Genomic DNA, 23,815 nt, shown 5'->3' on the forward strand with positions numbered 1-23,815 from the left:
CTCGTCAAGTTGGTTAAGAATGTGTTGCAGAAAGTGTTTCTTTGGCTGTGAAGGAAAGACATCAGTGTTTACTTTTCCAAAGGACGAGAGCTCCACACATTCATTTCAAATCGAAAAAGTGAAGTTTACTCTTTGCTGACAATTCTGTAACACGGCCACAGGGAAGGAATCGTGCCTCAGACACTGAGTTCTGCCCCTCGGCAGGCTTCGGAGAGCTGGCCAATCAGAAGCAAGCGGGCTTGAAGGGGCGGGGTTTCTTAAAGAGACAGAGCTGACTGAGTCGTTTCAGGCAGAGGCTGTATGAGGGCCTGCACAGAGCAGCGGTGTGAGAAAAATGTTTAGTTTTTTTAACTGTTAATTATGCTAAGGTACTCCACAGGTATCACAGAGTGAAATATAAAGCTTCAAAATAGCACAACACCCCACCTTTAAGTTTTGGTTTCACAAAGGAATCTAACCCAGGTCATTTGTTTGTTTCAGTCTTATGCACCCAACCTCATCCTCGTCAGGACTCTCTCGCACTTAATACTGGGTCCTTAAGGCTTCCATGTTGGACGCAAGAAAAATACTTTCAACTGTCACATAGTTTGGAAGTCGTGCAGACTTTGGCAAAAAAAAAAAAGTAAACTATAGATTACTATTCTATTGGTTACATTTGTGACAATTTATACTGCCATGAGAGTGTTGGAAAGATGGAATAAGAGATTAAATGTGTTTTCACTGTGCAAAACCCTCCAGTACCAGGTGATGCATCAAGTCACGGCAGGGGTAGTAGCCACAAGCCACAGTTGTGAATGTGTATGTGGCTCTGACGGGGTATCCCTTGCCTCTGGACAAGAGATTAGCAGATATTGGCCCTAAACATACACGTGGGGAACCCAGTGACTGTGTGCTGATAGGAGGCTCTGCCAAGTGTCAGGATATCTAATGAATGCAGAGTAGGCACTCGGTGACCCAAGAAGGAGGGTTTACAGTTTTATAGTTTAGCCCTGCAGGTTAATGGAAGTAGTTAGTTAAGGAACTACTTTTTCCATGGGTAAAATGCAATGAGTTGATTGACATAAAACGACCTAAACGTCGCTCAGAAATGGCCTCAGATTTGGACATTGTGGAGTTTCTAATCCTCAGTTTCTAATCATTTGTGTTGATGACTTAAACGCCCGGCACAACCTCGTGCGCTCAGTTCAGGCCAACATGTACAGTAGAGTGGGAGAAGGAAGCCCCACTCTTTGCCAAATGTGCATGACTGCACTGCAGGCACTGGTTACAGTGGTATATTTAGTGCTAATGTTACGGCTGGTGTGTGTGGGCGTGTGTGTGGGAGATGGTGAGTTTTAAAAGGAATGCACCAAGTTGTTGGCAGTTTGGCTTGTTACATAGTCAACCTGTTAAGTAATGAGGCACAGAACCATCCACATTCCCCTGTTAGGTTCCTCTTAGTCATGCTGATTGTTTAGTGGGCTCTATGTTCAGGGACCGGAAGACAATTACAATCCATGGATTTAATTTTAGTCTCATCGGTAGCAGTAAATTCATCTATGTATATAGCCTCTATCCTAAATTGTAAGTTTAGATTCTGTTTTGGCTGTATTATTTATATAACACAAACATATCGTTGTATAACACTCACACTGTTGCTATGGACAAACAAATATCTATTTTAGATACCACGAATGTTAAAAGGTCCTGCCAACCCTCACAGTTTTAAGTTATTCTGATTAAATAGACTTCTGCTCGGGTCAAAGTTGAGCAGAGCTATGCAGAATATTATGTAAGGTCAGCAGACTCACTGCAGATATTTCATAAGTATACAGAGATGCAAGTGCACCACGGGTATGTGGGGGCCGCTCCGAAACACCTTCAACTGTGAGGAAAAACATTTTTGTGGGAGGTTATTATTCCAATTTATCAACACAAAGCCCAGCGTGCACCACGGGCATATTGCAGGAGAGCCTACAGTATGATAAAACATAAATACATTGTAACAGGTTTTTCATTATTGTTAAAGATGCTTTACCCACGACAACACTAAGAAATAACAAGCTAATAGATGTTGCCAAATGTCCTTGTGTTTTATAATGCATTCACATTTGTATATGTGCATGTCGCTGTGTCACACAGAGACGTCCCTTTATCTGACCAGTGAGCGTGTTTTTAACACCTTTAACACCATCTCTGTATAAACAGTTCTAAATCTGATGTTTAGATTACATATAACTTTTTTTATATGGTTTTTAGCATTACAATGAGTATGTCAAGTTGTAGTTAGGCTTGCTTTGAATCTAATTAAATATAGTCAATACATACTGTTGATGCAACAGTTGCATGTAATCTATAGACCCGACATTTTCTAACAGAATGCATCCCAGTTTTAACCCAGGCACATAGATGTCTTCTGGCTTCTAAATCTGTGCATTAGATCTATTCTGGGAGCAAACTACTACGCCCCACAGTCACCATCCTGTTCTTCCTAATTATTGTATATGTAATGTGTAAGAATGTGTCATAGTTTGATATGCAATAATAATGTCCCTCATTTAATCGTTAACCACCTGGGAGTTGAAAAACAATAATTTAATTTAAATGTTACTTGTCACATCATATCAGATTAGCAACATCAACTCCACCTTTTTTGTCTAAAGTGTTCTAATTATGGCTTCAATTCCTCAACTACAGCAAGCGAGTTGGATCAATTTTACAGAGAATGAGTTTCCCTACAAATCCTCCAATCGCTGTTTTTGCAAGATTTTCATTTCAATAAATATCTGTGAAGTCACTAACTATCACCGAATGAGGTAACACAATGGTGATTGAGCCTATGGCCCACTGCCTTTGCATTTGCAGTGTTACAGACTTTTCCATCAGCCAGCAGTGGTTGGTCTGCCAGAGAGGGTAGGTGGAGCTAAGCGGCTGCTTTTCCGCTCTCTGCAAGTGTTGCGAGTAAACAGTAATCTACTATGGCTGAACAAACAAAGAAAAGATCGATGACTACAGATACAACTTCAACAATAAGTGAAAATCCAAAGAAAAAGAAACAACCGTGGACGTCACACATGCGACACTGTCTGGATATCTGGGAAGTGTGCTCCGGAAATTACTGTTTCTTGGCATAGGTGCCACCGAAGAGAACAAAACTGCCATGCTCTTGTATAACCCATTATCATTTTAAAAAGTTTTTTATGGGACAAACTTTTGAAGTTTTGACAACATACTGGAACAAAAAACTCTTTCTGTTAGCACTCGCCTAAGGCTCACCCCTTCCTCTTTCTGCTTCCCTTATGAGGTCTCCATAGTAACCAGCTGTCAACACGGTAAACACTTTCTGTCACGCTCACTTCTTCTGTTACTCTACGCATGTACATACAGTATGTTTGTGTGTGCTTTTGGTTTGTCTGTCAACTTAACGGCTTGTTTTATTTCATCATTAGACTTTTTACAATGTGCTTGTCTTGTCTCAAAAGTTTGACTCCAAAGTTAGCATGTAATAAATTCTGTACAAACTGTCAAACATAACATGAGATAACACACATAAACCTTCTTTCACATGTCAGATTCACAATTCACAAATTCTTATCTCACACACACACAAACACACACACACCAAAGCATGACAGACTCAGCAGCTGGCCTGACCTTGGAGATAGACACACCTTTTAAAAACATTTCTGCAATTCATGGCTGGCAATGGTTTGTTATACGAGCAGCATTTTAAAGGATCCATCTCAGGCTGCATGAAAATAGATATAGAGTCAATATGTGTCACACATACGCACACACACTTTTCTATGCACCATCACACTTTTTTTTCCTTGCACACAGCATCACTTACACTCTTTCTTTCAGATTTTATACAACAAACACAAGAAAGTATTCACACCCACCGAGTTTTCCTCACAAACGCTCTCACATCATCTCTTTCCACGGCTCTTTCCTTGTCGTTGATTTTGTTTTTACTCTTAAGTTGAGCTTAACCTGACAACGTCATGACTCTGAGACATTTACACCTTTATCTCAATGCATACAGTAAGTCAGACAGGTAAGATCAGTGAACATGGGGCGGGTTAACGCCTTCAACACACAATGTTTGATTCACTGAAGCATGTTATCACTTTTCTTTTCACCTTTGTCAGTCTGTGTCTGCAGCCCCTGAGGCAGCGCTTCAAGTGTTGTAATGACGAGGCAAACAACAGGCTGCAGTGCAGAACTAAAGCTTACATCTATTTTCTGTTTATAAGGGAGGGTTATTAGAAGGAACTGGTTCGATGAGTTTGATATAGTGTGTGATATGTTGACAGAAAGTCTGAAGATCAGATGGGTCAAGATTGATTCAGTTATAACCACGTTCAACCTACATGTCAGCTCAGTCACTTCAGAAAAAGATTAAGTTTGGACAATAAATGATGGCTAATATCTCTCTCTCTCTAACACACCCAAACTACAGCACAGCAAAGCCTCTGCTGACATCTAGTGTTGCAAGCTTTAATCACCTCCTGAACTGTGTGCCCGGAGTTATTTCATTAGAGTCATTTCAACGATCAGCGGCCCTCGTCTGCGTGTGCTTGCAGTTGTCAACTACAAAAGAAGAGTGCGTGTAAAGGTGTGCGTGTGATGTGGAGAATGTGTGCTTACTGCTTCGGATTAGATAAGAAATGAGAAGAATGTAAGCGCATGCTGCAAACAAGGAGTTGATGCTGACGTTAAAGGCGGAGAGGACAGACAGGTTATCTTAAAGGATGAAGCACACAAACATTCCGATCTGAAGTCAACAACTTAACAGCTATAAGTTTCTGGTGTCAGAACACATCCTACCTCATGTGAATGCAGCAACATTCATGTTTCTTGCATTTAAGAAACATAGCTGTTGTCTCACATGCTAAGCTTGAGATGCTCGTTCATGCTTTTAGTTCTTCACAGCTTGATTACTGCAATTCCCTTTTCACCTGCCTCAGTAGGTCCTCTATTGCCTGTCTACAACTGATCCAAAACGCCGCCGCTTGGCTCACTCGAACCAGCCGGACAACTCGCATCACACCCGTCCTGTTCTCTCCAAAATAAAATTCAGAATTCATTTTAAAATCCTTCTTTTTGTCTATAAAGCCCTGCACAACCAAACACCCAAATACATGGCTGACCTGCTCCGTCCGTTTATACCCCAACAGATCCCTCAGGCCCTCTGACCAGGGTCTACTTGTTGTTCGTCGTGTACGACTGAGGACAAAAGGTGACCGCGCCTTTGAATCTCTTGCTCCGACACTTTGGAACACACACTCAAATACGGTTTGCGGTTTCAACTGATGCTTTTACAAAGCAGTTTCAGTTTGGCTTTTGACCATGTAACTTATTGTTATTGTTATTATTTCATTTTTTTGTGAAGCACTTTGTGACCTCGCTCTGTGAACGGTGCTCTGACAAATCAACTTGACTTACTAACAATCATGTCAGTTTCATCCTAAATGTAAAGCAGTCTTTCACATGTGCTTCTGGTGTAAATATCTATCTGTTCCAGCGCTTTAGTTTGAAGAGTATCCAACAGATTATTATATGAATGGTCTTAATTCTAAAGAGAAAGTGACAGGCTAGTAGCACGTTCAAAAAGGGAATTTCTAAACTGGAGTATGTTGTGCTTTTTGTTCATGTGACATAATTAATCCTCCATTGTGTGCTGCAGTGTGGGAGGCTGGGAGAGACTAACAATAGACATCAACCATCTTGCTTGTTGTTTACGGTATTTAAACCAATCTGTCAAATTGGATGTGGGAGTGATTTGTAGATGTCGAATGTGGTGCATGTGGCACTACTGGCACTGCCTCTGCTGCACAGACTGCTCTGGATGTGTGTGAGTGTCAAACTGTGAACCTTTGAATCAAACAGTTTAAGAGCACTTCCTGAGAAGTGCTCGGGAAGTCCCAGGGCACGACGTGACCCACAGGTATCTATTTTTAATCGTGCTTTTAAAAACTAATTTACAGTGTGACCCTGACAACAGGTTCACAATGAAACAAGGTGAGAAACTACCTATTAATATCAATGTTTTCACCTTAAATTAGCCATAGATTATGTTTAGACTCTTCCATTGTGTTTAATTATTTCAGGTCAATTTGCACCTGATTTCTGCAAATGAAGAGGCACTTATATGGCTAAGTTCACTGCAAGCCATATGTTGCGGTCACATGGATTCAGGCAGACAGCAGACACCTTTTGCACTGTACGGGAAAAGTCAACAAACACTCCGACGGAGCGGATTGCAAACAATTGCAAACATAACATTTTCCTTAAAACGTAAGTTAATTCTTTCACTTACAATATGGATAGTGAAAAAGGAAGTGCACTGTGTATCACTTGTTTATCTGCATCTGAAAAAGAGACAACAAAAATAAAAGCTCATGTGGGTGCATCCTATGCATGACCGGTTTACCTCTCATGTGTCAAGATCGCCCATGTTTTCTTGTTGTGATAGGGAGGTACGTCACATCCGGCTGTAAATTCCATTGTGCAGGACGGCAAAAGGTGAAAACAATTTTAACTTTGGACGGCAATGCCGTCTACCGTTAGCCTTGCCGGCCTCACCACAGTTCACCGTCCTACCCTCGTCCACTAAAATGATATCCGGTTTGCCTTCTACCATCTGCTTGAATCCATGTGAACGCAGCATTAGTGCTCAATTCTGATTTATTGCTCATATCCAATTTTTTTCTTTGGCTATTCATATTATTTTTAAAATGTGGCCAATATCAGATTGCAGTGTGAACTGGTCACGGTCCTGAACTGACCCACATGCTCACAAGAATAACAAAGACTACGTGCAGCATGCTGTCATACGTAAACAAACGTGGGCGCCATGGAAGTCAGCGTTTACGGTTTCATGTATAAATTGAAGTGCCGTGGAAGCCAGAACCGAAGTGTCACCCCACACACTTATGAAGTCGAACACCTCACTATCCCTTCACTAACTCCATCGCAGCCGTCTTCCATGTTTACATTTACAGTTTGACTCCCGGCAGTGCAGAATTGTGACGAATGTCGATCAAGATGGACGTTAAAGTCGAATGAGTTTCGATATGACAGTTCAGACTCGAGTCGCACTGCAAAAAAAATCTCAGTCTAAATCTAGATTTAGGAGCACATGTGAAAGTGGCCCAAATCAGACTGAAAAAGATCCGATCCCATGCGATTTGTGCTGCTCACACTGTCATGAAAACAACAGACCTGGGTCACATATGAGAAAAATATCGGTTTTGGGCCACATTTGCCTGCAGTCTGAACATATCCTAGCATGTACCAGACCCTACATTTCAAGACACAGGCAAGATGCATGAATAAAGGTGACAGGAGTGCAGGTTTGAGGATACACGTGTTTGATTTGTGGCGGTTTTTTTTACTCTATTTGGCACACAACATGGTGCATGCTGCTCCTGCCAAATCAAACTCGTGGCAAGTAAGCAGAGAGCCATGTGTACCAACAGAAATGTCAAATATAGAGACCTGTAAACACGTCCTTGTGAAGGCGCTAACAAGCTGTCCAAACATGATACTGGCCTGAATAATGTTGATGATGAAGCCTATTATAGATGATTTTAATAATGACTGATATAACAGACTTATTTAACTCCAGTGCCATCATTTCTGGCTTTAGTTTTCATATATCCCTGTGATACTACACAATGAATGCTATTTTGTGTCTTACAAGTAACAAGTCACCAAAGCATTGTTTGCCGGGGCTTTTAACCTTTGTTAAAAATATAGTGTAGTGATTTTGTGTGGCAGCAGGAGTTTAAGAGTTTTATAATTAGAAAGCACAACAATGAAAACCCACTTGTCCATGGATAAATGGAAGTTAGGAATGTTTATCTTTTAGTCTGATTTAGATGACTTCTTTAACATAATCAATAACCGGCTTCTGGTGCACCATCATCGCCAGAGCTGCTACAAGTTGTTTGATCCTCAGCTGATAGAGGTTTAACCCGACACCTGCCGTCTCATTCGACACCTGCACCTCATTTCAGAAACTTTCCCCGCCCCTGCTGTAACTTCAGCAAACGTTACGTGAACGCACCATCCTCTGGTCTTTTTGGGGAACTCTCGCTTCCTGTTGCCTGGTTCCGCACGGCTGCGCCTCCAGACAGTTTCAGACGCAGTTCAGTCTGTATTAGTGTGACAGGGCAGGGTCTAAGACTCAGCTCTGTTTGAAGCGCTTGTCCTCCGCACAGAAGGAAAAGTTTCTCCGTTTGTCTGCCATCAATCCTGCAACATCATGTCGCTGCCGCAGCAGTTACGAGACGAGAGGTGAGTGTTTGTTTGGTAAAAATCACTAACACGCTGTATCAATGACCTTACGCTCGATAGAGTAGTTTTTAAAATATCAGTGCTCTGAGGACTCATTGCTCAAAGACCTAGTAGTCACATCATTTGATATCAATGTTTAGGTCACATCTCAGTTCACTCTCAGTTGTTGCCTTTTCTCTTAAAAATAAAGTACAAGAAATGTGTTGTTTATTGCATTAATGTATAATATTATTGTTTTCTGCTGCCATAAAGGGATCATGCAGCAAAAATATGAAGGCCAACAGATACGAAAGTTGAAACTCAAAATAATTTGCGTACAGGCAGATCTGTTGAGCTATCAGGCTTTTATTCTGTTTGACATGGTTTCAGATGTTTAGCATATTTGATGATTGAAAACAAGGTGTAGAAGCTGATAAATTGTTTGAAATTAAAGGGCCAGATCGCCGATTTTCAACCGCAGTCCAATCATGCTATTGTGGGGAGCTAATGCCGTTATGGTAGGAAAAAAACACAATTTCACTCTGTGCCTTTGGAGGAAGCTATCCGCTTCTCCAGTGGGCCCTGGAAAACCTCCACCAGACTACGTAAAACGCATCATCTGGCGGAGGGAGCTTGCTAAACTATACATCCTCAATCTGGGACAACCGCCTCCGATGTCATGTCTCGTTTAAAGTCGTCAGGTTTGAAACGTAGACTGCAGACCTGAAGATTTTTTAGACATCCAATGGTATGTTCTTGTCGTATTTCGGATTCTGTCCCGCTCTGAGCCATTGCCTGCAGCGATGAACGTCCTTGACTGGAAAACCATAGTATTTCACTCCAGCCTCTCTCACTGGGCCGTTCCTTTCAGAGGAAGGAATGCAATGCACGCTGGGTGTTGTAGGAATGTAGAATGGGCGAAACCACAAGCTGTATAACTTTCTCCACAGCTATGGTGGCAATTTCAAATATTCTTCTATATCGATTACAGAGAACACCAGCTTTGACTGACAGCGGCTTTTTCCAGGGGAGAATTGCTCCTTTAATAAAAATATATTTTCTGGCAGAAATGCATACAAAACAAGTATTACAGAGCTTAACTCTGAGGTTTGAATATATGTCTTTAAAATATTCTTACCAGATTATTTCTTTCACAGTGACTTCGATCAGCTGCCTCATAACATCCCCATCTCTGCCACCATCGCTGATATTGAGGAGAAGAAAGGCTTCATTGACTACTTTGTAAGTTTGAATACATCACCACAAACTTAAGATTCAGCAGAGATTACGTAATTTGACAAGAGTACAATCTGTGTTTCATTTACGTCTTGTTTTCTCTCTCAGATCTTTGTAGTTGAGGTGAAGACTAAAGGAGGGAGTAAGTATTTCATCTACAGGCGGTACAGAGAGTTTTTCAACCTCCACCAGATCCTCGAGTCCAAATACTCGCCTGAAAACCCGGAGAAGCCTGGTCCCAACACCTGCATCCTGCCCACTCTTCCAGGTGAGCAGCAGCATGCAGACACACCAGTATTCAACAGTGTGTCTGATTACACATTGTTTGAATAGATCAGGGGCTCATAGCTCAGCTGCAAATTCTTTTTGACCGTGCAGTCTGATTGTAATCTTTCAAGTATGACAGGTGAACAGGAGGTCACAGCGTCTGAATTCCAGTTTGGTCAAGTGGCTGTCTTTGAAGCACTTGGATATGTGCCTTAAAAACAAGACAACATGGAGTAAAATAGTGAAATACATTATCTGTCTGATACAAACCTACTGCAAATTTTAAGTTTTGTTTTGGGAGAATGTCCCTGATATTTTGTGTGTGAAGGCAGCTAGTAAACAAGCAAACACATAAAGTGTTCCAAACAGTGTGTTTCTCTGTCATGACCAATGACTGTATATATAGATGGACGACGCATCTCCATCTGCTCTCACTGCATGAAATTGAAGCCTAAAAAGCCCCCATGACAGGCACTGCCATCTTGACTGCCACTGCGCAGTAGAGGTCTGTGGGTGGAGCTGCATTAGCCACTTCCGCTAACCCAAACACACTCTTAACCTACCAGAAAAAACAGCAAAGATCCCGCACGCAGGCGTGTTTAACAGCTTCTTTGTGTTGGTCTGAAGCAGACGTTCACAGAAACTTCAATGACTGTGGTGATTGTTTTAGTTACGTCTCCTCTCAATGTTCCTCCTCTACTCTGCTAATCCGGAACTGATTGGCTGCAGGAGCCGTATTTGTCAACAGAGCTGTCAATCAAAATTTTTACAGCATCAAATAACTAAAAGTAAACTAGTCAGAAAAATGAACACTGTACAAAAATGTATTTTGATTTTATAGTTTGACTCATGTCCCTTCTTTTAGCATGGAGGATGCAGGCTTTACGACCTATACTGCAGCCAGTCAGCAGGGGGCGCTCCAAATGTTTTGGCTTCACTTATAGGGAGCTGTCATGTAGTCTATCTTTTTATACAGTCTGTGATCATGACATACATTATCCTGCTGGAAATATTGATGTGCAAGCCTCCCTAAAGGTGTTTTCATATAGATTAATTTCTCCCGAGTCAACTGAGGCCTCCAGCAAAGAAATCCTGGAGTGAACCTGGTTCAAATTGTGCAGCAACATACTGTGATGTGTGTTAACCAATCAACTATATGCAAGCACACCTTCCTGTCAGTTTACTTGGCACTGTGAGTTGTGTCACATTAAACCGCTGCAGTGTTTTGATGTGTGATAGGCCGTCAAACTATTAATCAAACTGGACTTCCTGTTCCTTCTTTCATTTAATTTTAGCTGCAACACACCCTATAACAACGCAGAATGTGCGTGTGTTTTATTGCACAGCCACTGGCCATCTGACTGCTAATGTCACTTGACCTGCTATTGCTTTACTTAATAATGGAAGTGCGTTTTTTTCCCTGATTCTCAAGTTCCTTTATTGCTACATGATGGGAACACATGTCAGAGTATTCTCATAAAGCAAGGTGTGTTTTATTAAAAGGATATGAACTGTTGTGGGAAATATGACAAATGTATAAGATTATTTTTTGGGGCTTTTTCTTCCTTTATTTGAAGAGAGGACAGTGGATAGAGCCGGACACAGGGGAATAGAGAGTGGGGATGACACGCAGCAAACGGCCGAGGGTGGGAGTTGAACGCAGGGCCATCGCGTTGAGGACTACAGTCTCTTTTTTTGATTGCTGATTTAACCTCTAAGCCAAACTGGCACCCAACACATGTGTTTCTTGTTTGAAACTGGAAATAGCAGTAAAATAACCTTGCGTATGGTTTATCAGCCTTCAGCTACAAGGTCATAGTTCAAAGTAATAAAACATAAAAAATAGAAATTGCTGTGAAAGGAAATAAGATTTAAAAAAGTGATAGTAATAAGTTGTTACATAATCACTGATATCCCTCCATAGCTCTTTCCCAGGTTGCACTGCTAAAGAAATTGTCTGTTAGATGCTTCACTAAAATGAAAACTGTAACTCTAAAAATAAAGTGAGGATGGAGTGCAGTTGTCAGGGCAACTGTACTGTAACTTCTATTTTTACTGCTATTGTGCAGCGTCAGGACGCTGCTGCTGACTGAACACAGAAGAAACATGGCATGTTACTGCATCATTTCTGCCGTGTACCTTTACAACCTTCACCTTGAAGACACACACGCTCTCATTCTGCTTCATCTGCCTCATGAAGAGCAACAGTTTGTGGTGACAGCTGGCTGTATTTTCTGCCCATGTGTGGAAGAACTGAAACTGATCTGAATGAACATAGTTTTTTTAAAAGTTAGAATCTGCTACTGTTGTTGGACTTCGATTCCTCCCGTCAGATACCACACACACACCTGTCTCGTCTGATCACCGGGGTTTCAGAGGAGATTGAGGCATGATTGGATTTTGTTGATTATTTTAAAAACAGATTAACAAAGAATAATTACTGTTGTGTGTCGTACAGACTTGATTACAATCCATCTCCAGTTTCACACAAACTTACTTTAAAAGTAAACTCCAGACTTTAACTCCAAATCTACTGAAGCCACAAGGGTTTACAAACTATATCTAAGACACATGATGCTGCATAACAAAGTGAAGTTGAGTCTCCAAAGAGATATCTGCTGTCCGAGAGGGTAAAACAGACTCTTTGAATATGTATTCAGGACGATTAATATTGTTAACTGGACTTTGTAAAGCATAATGGAAACGGTTGTTCAAGATCAACTATTTATGGAGCAGATAAAGAGTCACATCCAAAACTTATGACTTACTGAATTAACAGCTTTATCCTTCTCTCCTGGTAATCCTGGTAATCTCAAATATCTCAGCTGTTCTCTTTGGCGGCACCTATGGCGATAAACTGTAATAGCAGGAGCACACTTCCCAGATATCCAGACAGTGCTGCATGTGTGACGTCCACAGTTGGCTCCGGTTGTAACTCTTGATTTTCCTCGCTGACGGTCGCTTTCCTTTTCAGACTGTTTGCTTCATCTGAGCGTCGAGTTTGTTTCTTTTTCTTTGGATTTTCACTTATTGTTGAAGTTGTATCTGTAGTCATCCATCTTTTCTTTGTTTGTTCAGCCATAGTAGATTACTGTTTACTCGCAGCACTTGCAGAGAGCGGAAAAGCAGCCGCTTAGCTCCGCCTACCCTCTCTGGCAGACCAACCACTGCTGGCTGATGGAGAACGCGTCACTAACTGGGCGCCGCTTGTGATTTTTTTCCATGAAAGTCGCCACAGACACCCAGTCTGTAATACTGCAAAGTGGGCCATCGGCTCAATCACCATTGTGTTACCTCATTCGGTGACAGTGACTTAACAGACATTTATTTGAATGAAAATCTTTATTACTTTATTATCTTTTACTTTAACTTGGCTCACTTTTTTCTTAACTTTGGTGGGACATCAAGTTGCTAATGGAATTCATATTAAGAATAGCTAACAATAGCTTGAAGTTTGAACCAGGGTATTTTAAATACACTGTTGCTAATCAGAGAGAAGGAGCGATACCAGATTTGCATCAGAGTTTAGGGACTATTTTTCTAACCTCTCTGTTGCACTGGTTTAAATTTCTCACACTCAGATTTCCCACTAGATACGCGGCAGAATGATTGCACTGCAGCCTGTCACTAAAGAGAGCCGAGCTCACGTCAACAACACGGAGAAGATAAGAGTAAAGAAAGGATCAGATTTCTTTTTGGCTTGATTTAAACTGATAACGATCCATTTTAATAGGACCAGACTGGCCTTGATACCATCCTTTGGATCAACCCAGGACATCTCTAATAATGAGTAATTGTCCCAGAAAGGAGAACGTCAGCATCTTTACAAACTTTCTTCTATGAAACTCAATGAACCTGATGCAACTCCTGAAAAAATCTTGAAATAATTTTAGAACAGGCGAAAAAATCTACTGTGCCTGTAGCTAAGTGTCAGGTTGTCAGCAATGCAGTCAGTCATCATAGTGCCACTGAGGTGTACATTATTTAGGGTCAGCTTAAAACCCTGTTTCATAAGACTGTGACAAATTCAGAGTAGCCAGAAAAGTGCAGATGGATAGGACAGAGGAGTGGTACAGGGACATACTGCAGGGAAACAGCAGTGTTAAAGGATCTATCTATCCGCTAAGAAGTAGCTCATTCCACTCAGGTGTATGGGAGCTTGTTAAAATCAAATTTCAAATTAATGCAGTATTTTTTACAAAGCTTTCCCTCCGACTCAATAGGCCGTGAAATATTTCTAAACGGAGATAAACTCTAAGTCTGTCTGTGTTTGTCCTCTCGTCCTCGTCAGGCCCCCTGGCTCCGGTCGCATTCTGCACCTCACTGTTTTCCCATAAGTCTGTCTGTCTGGGAGCCGCCGTCAGTGTCTGTATTGATTATCCGAGGCTGGAAAACCAACATGTGCACCAATGAAAGCCTGAAGAGGGGCTCGGGTCATTGATTAAGGAGGGATGAGGACAGAATGAGGTATTTGTGCGCCTATGAATTACTCATTGATGGCGAATCAGGTTTCTCTGCTTTTCACTGTAATCACACCTAAGCGGTTTACAGATTCATATCTGTGCAAAATCAAATGGTTTAGTTATTGATTTTGGGACAGTTTTTTTGAAGTTGAAACATTATATTTGGTTTAATATTTAATGTCACAATTACTGCACGTGGAATATGCATTGATTTTGTAACAACACAATATTCTAACTGTAAGATGGCTGGCACTGCATCATCACATCTCCTACCAAAAGTCAAGTTTAATTGTTTTTCCTAAAGAGCTCTATAGTACTATTATTATTATTTAAGACAATAGACTTCAGTATTTTGTGCCATAAGTGACATTCAACTTCCCCCATTAGTCATAAAGGCTATATAAAGAACTGACAGACCTGTGTGTGTGACTGCCTGTGTGTTCTCAAGCTACATTTGTAAAGTAACTTCATCTCTGGCTGGAGCTCAGCCAATCCAGGCCTTTAAAACCAGGCTGTTTTCTGCTCTCTTATCTGTATCCTCAGCTCCTCTCTGTCCCCCCCCATAGGCCCTCTTCCTTCCCTTGATGTTTACTATATGTGTTGTGTGCCAAACAGGGGGTAAAGGTACAAATGATTCATATTCTTGGCATTTGTTGTAACCTGTTACGAGGAACAGACGGATTTGCTCCATAGTGTGTGTGCGCCAGAGAGTTTCAGCTGTTGTCGAAATGCATTTCAAAGTCATGATAGGAATGAAAAAGGACATCTTAGTTTATCTTTGATGGCTATTTTTCATGATTACGTAACTGTGTACCAATATCCTAAAATAGTCCTCCTTATATATCACTCGTAACCAAAGGTGCATCCATTGGGGATGTTTTAAATTCCCTCTGATCATTGTCCTCTGACAGCCAAGCCACCATATTTCACTGGTTTAAAAGAATTCAAATTATTTGGTCATCTGAAGTTTACCGTGGCAGCGATAATATTTTAGACACATACACAAACGCCCGGGCCTTTATTTAGAAATGTGTAACATTGACCCATTGTCACTTTCTATTCAGGGAAAGTTCTACTTTTCTACCAACTGATTTAGCGTCTGCCACTGAGGAGTCTGCCGGATGATATTGGATCTGATGGGTTTAATTGCAGTGCCAGATCTCATCAGGACGGAGAGAGGGAATAAGAAAGACAGGAGTGAGAGAGGAGGGAGGCAGGGGGGAGGATGGGTGATGGGTAAGGATGAAAACACATGATATAGGTCTGTTGGTCAAATTGAAACTGTTTTAATGAATGGAAAAAAAGTTCCTGTTCGCTCTCTCTAGATGTATATCCCATCATATTAGTTTTAATGTATTAGCTGCTATCTGTAAGTCAAACAAAGTCTCATCTCCTGTTAAATACAACATAGATATTAAGGTCACAAGGGCATTCTTACTCTGTGAGGGACCCAGAAGATGGTGTTAGGTGAGAGGATGAATGATTGATTCATCAGTAAGTGAGCGAGTGTGTGCCCGTGAGTGATTGAGTGACTTATCGTGCTTAAGAGTGAACGAGACGAGAGAAACTGAGAGCGGAGAGAGGGCTGGATGTTGGCGCTGAGGGTCATTAGGACTGTGCTAAATCTGATTTAACAGCGCTGTTAGATGGCCTCGGACGAATTGTTGAGGGTCTGATGTAGAGCATCGGCAGCATCTGGGCTGTGTCGTTTGGTTTTTAACTGGACGAGGTGATATCAAGAGGAAATGTGATTTGACCACACTGTCATGAAGGATATGTTGGTATTGCTACAATATCATCATTTTAACAAATTTTGCAAAATAGATTTTCTTTTTTATATTTTTGATCGTCTATCGCTTCCTGTTATTGTTTTGTCTAATTGCACGGCTTCTTTCCAATACACCTACCTCTATACTATTTAGTGTGCAAAATTTTAGCATCTCCCAATACTAATGCAGTAGGCCACACATACAAGGATGTCCTTCTACATCAAGCCGCACTTTGAAGTTTGTAATGCAACTTCCCTTTTTGCCACACTGACCCAGAATCCTCTGGGCAGCAAAAGATGTGTCACGCCGATTCAACCTCAGGGAGAGAACAGACAAGTGAACTAGTCCCTGAGAGGAATCTATGAGCAAGAGGGTAAAGGTTTAGAGTGCAATATAGACAAAGTGGTATTTCCCAGTGGTGTACATACTGCATGCAAAGTAGGTAGTGTGTAAGGGCAGCTGCAGAGCGTACTAAAGTAAGAAGAGAGTATGTGATGTGGAAGGCAGGGCGTGTTCGTCCACAAGTAGGTAATTTTTTCATCACTTCGTTTCTTGGTGCATTGCTCAGCACCTTTGCAAATGACTGCCAACAACTGTCAGTGGAGCAGCGTATGAGTATATATGAATTATCTGGATGCCTGTTGTGCTTGGGTCAACAATCCTGCAGGCTGCCTTTTTAAATTGGTTGGTGTGTAGACGGCAAAGAGTCGTTTGCAGAACGTGAAACTGACTTAGAGCCTAAAACAATAACAATGCATATTAGATTTAGTTAATCACCTGAATTTCCAGGCTCTAGATCTGAAGAACGTCTGTTCTTGCAGGAAGTGATGCACACCTCAACTACACGTGGCCCCTTGTGTTTTCCCTGGTGCACCTTTTTAATTGTAAACATGTCTCTCTTTAGGAAAGGTCTTCATCGGCAACAAGAGGGAGATTGCAGAGAGCAGGATCCCTGAACTCAACACGTACATGAAGGTAATCACATTTCATGCATGTTGATGTCTTTTACTTTGAACAAAGGCTTTTGAGTTGTTGGCATGCTTCGTATCTTCTGCATTGTGCAATGCAGAAGCCTACAACTTAGTGGGCTGAACGATGCAGTAGGTGGATAAGCACTGACTCGGATATTTCAGCAGTAGTTTGCAGATGGAGCTCAACATGTAGGCGTTGCTGCTCTCTTCTCTTTGCTCTGCCCTGTGCCCACATCACGTCTGACTGACTGTAGTTGCGGGACTTTTGACATGTTTCACTGTTGCTCCATCGCTAAAAACACGATCAGGTTCTCTTTCTCCCACTCACTCACTTCTCTTTTCTGCTTTGCTCTTTTTTTCCCGCAACCTACGTGCTTCTCATTTTGCCACACTCTCTCGCCTTCGCTCGCCTTGTACTTGTAATCTTACTCGCTTCATCTCCTCTATCTCATCCACTCCTTCCATCCTTATCGCTCCAATCTCCCACCACCCTACTTCTCCCTCTCGTCTTCCATTAAACTCCCACTCTCCTCGCACCCCTTTTGTCTCAGCGGACCTCGCTAACCATTCACTTCTTTCTGCCTTTCCCATCTCCCACCTCAAACACTGACTTGTTATCTTTCTTGCGAACCTCCTTTTCTTGATGTCTAACCCCTTAACCATCTCTCCCTCCTCATACTCCCTCTCTCCTCCCTCCCAGAGGTTGCTAGGCCTGCCAACATGGTTTCTGCTCAACGATGCTCTCAGGATGTTTTTCTACCAGACCGACCAGGACAGCGAGCACCAACCAAGAGCCCTCAGGCGCCTCCGCCCACCTACCCGCAAAGTGTAAGCCCCCCCTGCACTCAATGCCAGAAGGCACAAAGAGAGTGACTGGTAGTAGCACTAAACATTAAAGCTGAACCCCTTTAGCACCATTGAAGCTGTGACTAAACATGAAGAAGCAATCTCCATGACAGGAAGATTATTATTAAGAACATTAGGAGCCGAGAAGACCAAGAGCTAAGTATGTGAAGTGTTTAAAGCATTTGGAAAATGAGGTTTGAAGCTAAGTCGCTGTAATTAATGATGAAGGCGGTTATTTGTTCGTCTAAACTAAAACGCATTACTGTCTTTGTGAAGAAGATGACCTGTAGGATCTTAAGCATCTAAGGCCATCAAATTATGACCTTCTGTGAAATTTCTGAGGCGTAATTGCTATAAATCTTGCGTGTAGTGAATTAATTACAAAATGTTTTTCAAGTCAAAGAGTTGGAGTAGAGAGAGTTCAGGTCTTGGTTGAAAGTGGGCGATGAGCTCAAGAAGTGAGCGTAGTGAACGAGGAGAAGCTTTAAATTCTTACTGTTGGATTTCTAGAAATGAACTAAGGAAGAGACTTTTAACTTGACGGTGTAAGTTTAGTGTTTGTTTTTCCAAAGATGAACAAAACAGCTGATACGATGCTGCCTTCAAACCTCTAGAACTTTTTCAAAAGACTAAAGAAAACTGGACTAAAGAGAAAAGTTCATCAGAGTTACGTCCACACAACTTTAACACAGAGCTCTCCATCTAGGTGAGTGTCATTAGGTCTGTTTATTGATTAATGCAGGTCAATTTGACTGAAAATTCAGTTACTTAGAAGAAATTGAAGCCAGTCTGCAAATATTGTAACACAATTTAAGTTTTGCTGATGCATCTTTCTGGTTTATAGATGGGGTGTACCGGGACTCTGCTGTCAAAGTATAAAAATAACAAGATTTACATAAACATGGATTAATGTTACATTAGGGATGGTTACGCTTAGACCTGCTTAACTGCAGGAAGAGACAAAGAGAGAGAAAGCTTATTGCCTACAGGAGGCTATGATGCTAAGCTAATCCAGATTCACCTTGATTGCTCATAAAATTCTCCTTCACCCATCCTTCTCTCGTCCATGCTCCGGCAGATTGTGTTTTTTCAATTTGTCATATTGAATCAGGTTGTAAACCAGTTTAAGATGAGTCAAGAAGCAGGTCGCATGGTCTTTGCCTGAGGATATTGGAACAGTAATGCAGATGCACAATGTAGATTAGTCTGAAATACTTTGAGAAATATTCGATGCGAGAGTTTAAAGCAAACTGTTCTACATTTATTTTAAAAGAAGCTCTGCTCTTTGAGGAAGATTTGAGGACTCTACGGGGAGAACTGATCCACCAAAACAAACCCATACATGAATATTGTATCTTAATAAAGCACCAAATACTTGGAGCTTATCTCACAGAGAAAAGGCTGAGATGTTCATGGGGAGCTGCTGCAACAAACTGTGTTGAAGTTAAGGAAGCTGAGCCGTCAGTGCAGTTACATGAACACTTCTGTCTTCTGTCTGAACACACTGTCCTTATCGAATTCATTGGGGTTGAAGATTTTTGGTCAACTTTTTACATTGGATGGGATCTAAAACAGAGTTTGCATGTTCTCCCCGTGCATTAGAGGGTTCCCTCTGAGTGCTCCAGCTTCCTCCCACAGTCCAAAGACATGCTCGTTAGGTTCATTGGTGACTCTAAAGTTGTGAAAGTGAGCATGGAAGGATCCCTGTCTCTATAGGGTTATGGTTAGGGTTAGACTAGACTGGATTGGCTAGCGATCAGTCTGGGGTGTACACAGAAGCCCAACCTCTCACCGAATGACAGCTTGGATTGGCTCCAGCCCCCCGCGACCCTGAACAGGATAAATGGTATAGACGATGGTTGGATGGATGGGATCTAAAACAGTCTGGTGTTTACATGTGCTGACCCATTTAATCGGAACACCTGCTTGACGTACAAAAGTTATCAACACTTCATGCATTCATTGTCCTTAAGGGGTTAACGTTCAGCATCAGCCCATGTGGCAACGTCTCAGCACGTATTTGATCAGCTCCCTGAAAACGGATGTCTGTCATGTGTTCTGTAGTTGCTGTTACAGGTTAAGAAATTGTACTTTTGCAACAATGCATACATCAGACTGAAGACAAATGCAAATGGAGAGCCTAGCCAAAAAGTAATAAGGTTGTTACATTGCACAAGTTTCATTTTGATCAGTTTCTGCAACCAATGAAAATTCTATTTTGATCCTAACTGAGGTGTTTATATGGATCATTTTTATTCTAACTTTTAAACAAATTGAAATCTAAGTAATAGGCCCCCAAAATCTTCCGAGAAGCTCATGTTGTAAAGGCCGCCATGTTAGCGTGCTTGGATATATTCGACTTACTAGTCAGCTGGTGGCCAAAACAGCAAATGAGTCACTGCTAGTGAATTGAGTGAATGCTCTGCCTGCCAGCGTTTTTCACAAGTCTTTTTGTCCAAACAAATGGCAGCTTTTGATCGTAGTTTGGTAACCAATTTTTTCAAACAGGTGATACAAGTTAAAAACAATTTAAGTTTGGATATGATCGAACCACATGCTAGATGAATGGAAGTATCAATGCAGATGCGGTCAAGTTAAATTTGGCTTCGGGAAAGCTCCACCAAGACATATTACCCTTTTAACCGTTTCCTTCCTCATTCATAACGGCTTTTCAGGCTCCTGATTGGCCCATTTCCCTGTGTTAAAACTGCACCAGCAGGGCATGTGGTAAAGCAGGACTCTCTCAACAGGAAATGTTGCAAAATGAGACTCTGAGTACTTCCTCTGCTCTTGCATCTGACCTGCTTTTATTTACACGGAGATGTAATCGGTTTCTGTGTTGGAATATTACAAGGAACTGTGGGGTTTCCTCTTTCGAATGTTGCCACAGAAATAATGCTTTCATTGTCCTACAAATTAGATGCAACTTTTCGAGTCACCAATGAACCGCATGTCTTTGGACTGTGGGAGGAAGCCGGAGCACCCGGAGGGAACCCCACGCATGCACGGGGAGAACATGCAAACGCCAGAACACCTTTAATTTATGTTCAGAATTTCCCACATTAAAAGTTCAGAATTTGGATCAATCATAAACCACTTATTGATCACACCTGCGGCATTTTTGTGAGACAGCTCGTCCACTAACATCTGTTGTCTTTCCTTGTCTTTCAGGAAGACAGTCAAACCAAAGATGGACCTCTTCTCCTCCCCCAGGGCCGAGGTACGTGCAGTTACAGCTTTTTGGTTGTTGTTGCTTTGGTTACTATCTCCATGGCCACCCACAGAAAAACAACTTTTTAAAGTCTAACATCCACGCAGAATGCACTCCTTCACCCCGAGAGATACCATATGATCCGTCAGCACCCTTGGCATGACTCCATCACCTTATGACATGCACACTCACACACGCACAATCCTGCCCACTGCACTGCAATACTTTGTGAGACTCACAAAGAAGGCGGATAAAAACACACATTAGAAAAGAAACAACGTACACAAACTTATCGACAGATGTGACAAATCAATAAGGATGGCTTCATTTGTTAAACGCTGCCTGTGACTCCGTTGACCTCATCAATAGTTCCCGCCTCGCTTCACTTCCTTTTTTAATTTCTGTATCCATCTCTCCTTTCATAATGGCCTTCCTCTCCCTCCTCACTCTTCCTTAATTCCCTTCCTTCCCCCTTTTCCTCACCCTTAAAGAACCCTCACGTTTGTTTCCTTTTCCTCTCCCCTCCCTTCGTCTGTTTTCAAGGTTGCATCCGCTTTACATCTCTCTTTTCCCCTCTTCTTCTTCACTTCAGTCTGATTTTTATTCTGTTCACTCCCTCTGCTCCGACGCTGTAACAAGGGGAAGAAAGCAGTGTTTATATGTTGTGGTAGTTGTACCAGAAAAGCTGTGTGTTTGTTGGGTTGTGTAGCTGTTGCAGCTGAACAAGAAGGGAACAAAGTCAGGTCAGAGGTTAAAGAGGAAATCACCTGACAATTTTATTTTCCAAGGACACAACAATTACTTTTGTTCCTTGTACGATAAGCACAATCACTGACCTTTGAGCACACATGTTTGTTCTTCTGTCCCTTTGAGGACGATTATAGACGATGCATTCCCCAACTCTAACTTCACACTTAACCCTAACCTTTAGCCTGACCTTCGCCTGACCTTAATCTTAAACAAAGTTTCAAACAGCCCTTTGAAAAAGTGAAGTGCGGCTGAAATGTCCACACTTTCCAAAAACGTCCTTATCTTAAGGTCTGAAAGATCACAGTCATCATGAACGTCTATTTTTTAATGTAATAAAAATAGTGCCTTGTAACCGTGTGTAAAACTGTTCGTCCATGAGTAATATTGTTGATTGTATATTCTCACTGATGGATGGCAGCCATTACTTGACTATGATTTATTATTTTGGCAGAACTTTAGCTGCAAAACTCCGATTCTAATCAAGACAGTTTTATCATTCTGCTTTGTAAGTTTCATTTCCTCAAACACAAGTTGGAACAGTTTCAGAGAAAGATTATTACAAGCCCTATTATGCAAATGTTACGTTTTTATCAGTATGTGACCAAGGGGGGTCCCTGTTTGTAGACTTTATCTCATCTGAGTCTTGTTTGAGCCTCTGATTAAAGCTCACCATCAGTGACGTCACTGTATAAAATCTGTAAGTCGAATCAACTAATTGTTAATGTAAGAATTAACTGGGCTTTCAACGAATATTCTAAATTCCATTAGCTAAATTCGAGAGCTGTGTCATGAGCGTGTATGTCTTCGGGTGCATTTTCTTGGTTACAGAGCGTCTTTGAATGCCCTTTGATGAGTTAATAATTAACTTTAGTCTCGCTGAAACGAGCTAATACAACAACCGTGTGCCGTGAGGTAATGATGGCGGAGAATCATTACCTCACACAGCATAACAGACAGGTAGAGGTATGTTTGTTTTTTTTATGTTTAGACATGTTTATGTTTAAATAAATATACCTGTCAGCGCACAGCTCGCTCGGAGCGCTGAATGTCCGTTATGTCGTAACCTAATTATTTAATTTGTTTATTTTGCGAGGTGTCGATGCCTGTGTTGATCTTTTAAAGAGAGGGGTCTGACTGCAGACCTGCACTCTCAGGTCGGTTCCGCTGCAGCCTCCACTGTCAGGCCACCTCCACTGTTTATATATTTCAAATTAAAATGTAAATTAAAATAATTATTGGCCTTTATTTCCTCTAAAGGTCTTCAGGTTTACAGTACGAGCAGAAATATTAGGTTCTTAGACACTGGTCTGTTTTTCATGTTACACTGCTGCAACTGCAGGCTTTATTTTTTGTATAATTTTACATAATTCTCTCCCGTTTATCTCCCGTTTTTACAGAATACATCAATAGCGAGTGTAAATAAGATACTGTTAGCCAGCGTAATAGTGGAACAATTTAAATATATAAATGACTGAAACGCTAAAACTGGAAGTATCTACCCGATTTTATTTTGTAACGTCTTGCGTCCATTTCCGGGCCTGACGGTGGAGGAGGCCTGACCTGAACTGACCTGAGTGCAGGTCCTGCAGCCAGACTGTCTTGCTTTTAAAAGGCATGTTTATGTTTAAATAAATGTATCTTTGCAATTAAGTTTGTGTCTCATTGTATTGGTTTGCCTTCTTGTGGACATGCTGCGCAACAATAGACATTCGAATAGTTCAAACCTTTGCGTTTTTCAGCACTAGTTTTGGACGGTCTAAAAGGGAAAAAAGAGGCCTTTGATGATGTCAGCTATAAACTAAGACACTTTTCGCTCTTGTGAGAAGTTTAATCAGTTTATTGGTAAATCAAGAAAATAATGAGCTGATTGATTAGCATTAAAAACATTCACTGCATGCTGTGGCAGCACCTCGGCGTTCTAGGAGTGTTGTGTAATGCTTTTAGAACTTAGCTGGAGACAGAAGTGCCTCGAAAAGCTGGAGACAATTTTGAAATGTTGGTGCGTTTGATGCAACCTTTGCTCCTCTGTGTGAGTGGCTA

At 41.5% G+C, this 23,815-nt stretch overlaps 2 protein-coding genes across 2 annotated transcripts in view; one reads left to right on the top strand and one right to left on the bottom strand.

Moving 5' to 3' along the window:
• Positions 1–23,815, bottom strand: part of LOC138595331 (parvalbumin-7-like) — a 39,431-nt gene that overhangs the window by 8,264 nt on the left and 7,352 nt on the right. The gene's annotated exons all lie outside the window — the stretch shown is intronic.
• Positions 8,138–23,815, top strand: part of ncf4 (neutrophil cytosolic factor 4) — a 34,357-nt gene continuing 18,679 nt past the window's right edge. Inside the window, exons 1-6 of the mRNA XM_069666702.1 lie at positions 8,138–8,283; positions 9,420–9,504; positions 9,607–9,766; positions 16,902–16,972; positions 17,669–17,796; positions 20,986–21,034. Of these exons, the coding sequence (XP_069522803.1) occupies positions 8,252–8,283; positions 9,420–9,504; positions 9,607–9,766; positions 16,902–16,972; positions 17,669–17,796; positions 20,986–21,034 (525 nt within the window). The 5' untranslated portion in view covers positions 8,138–8,251. The remainder of the gene's footprint in view (positions 8,284–9,419; positions 9,505–9,606; positions 9,767–16,901; positions 16,973–17,668; positions 17,797–20,985; positions 21,035–23,815) is intronic.

This window comes from Semicossyphus pulcher, unplaced genomic scaffold, assembly GCF_022749685.1.
Source record: "Semicossyphus pulcher isolate SPU_LCO1_2020_fin unplaced genomic scaffold, fSemPul1.0.p SCAF_17, whole genome shotgun sequence".
In the NCBI taxonomy this organism is placed as follows: Eukaryota; Metazoa; Chordata; class Actinopteri; order Labriformes; family Labridae; genus Semicossyphus; species Semicossyphus pulcher.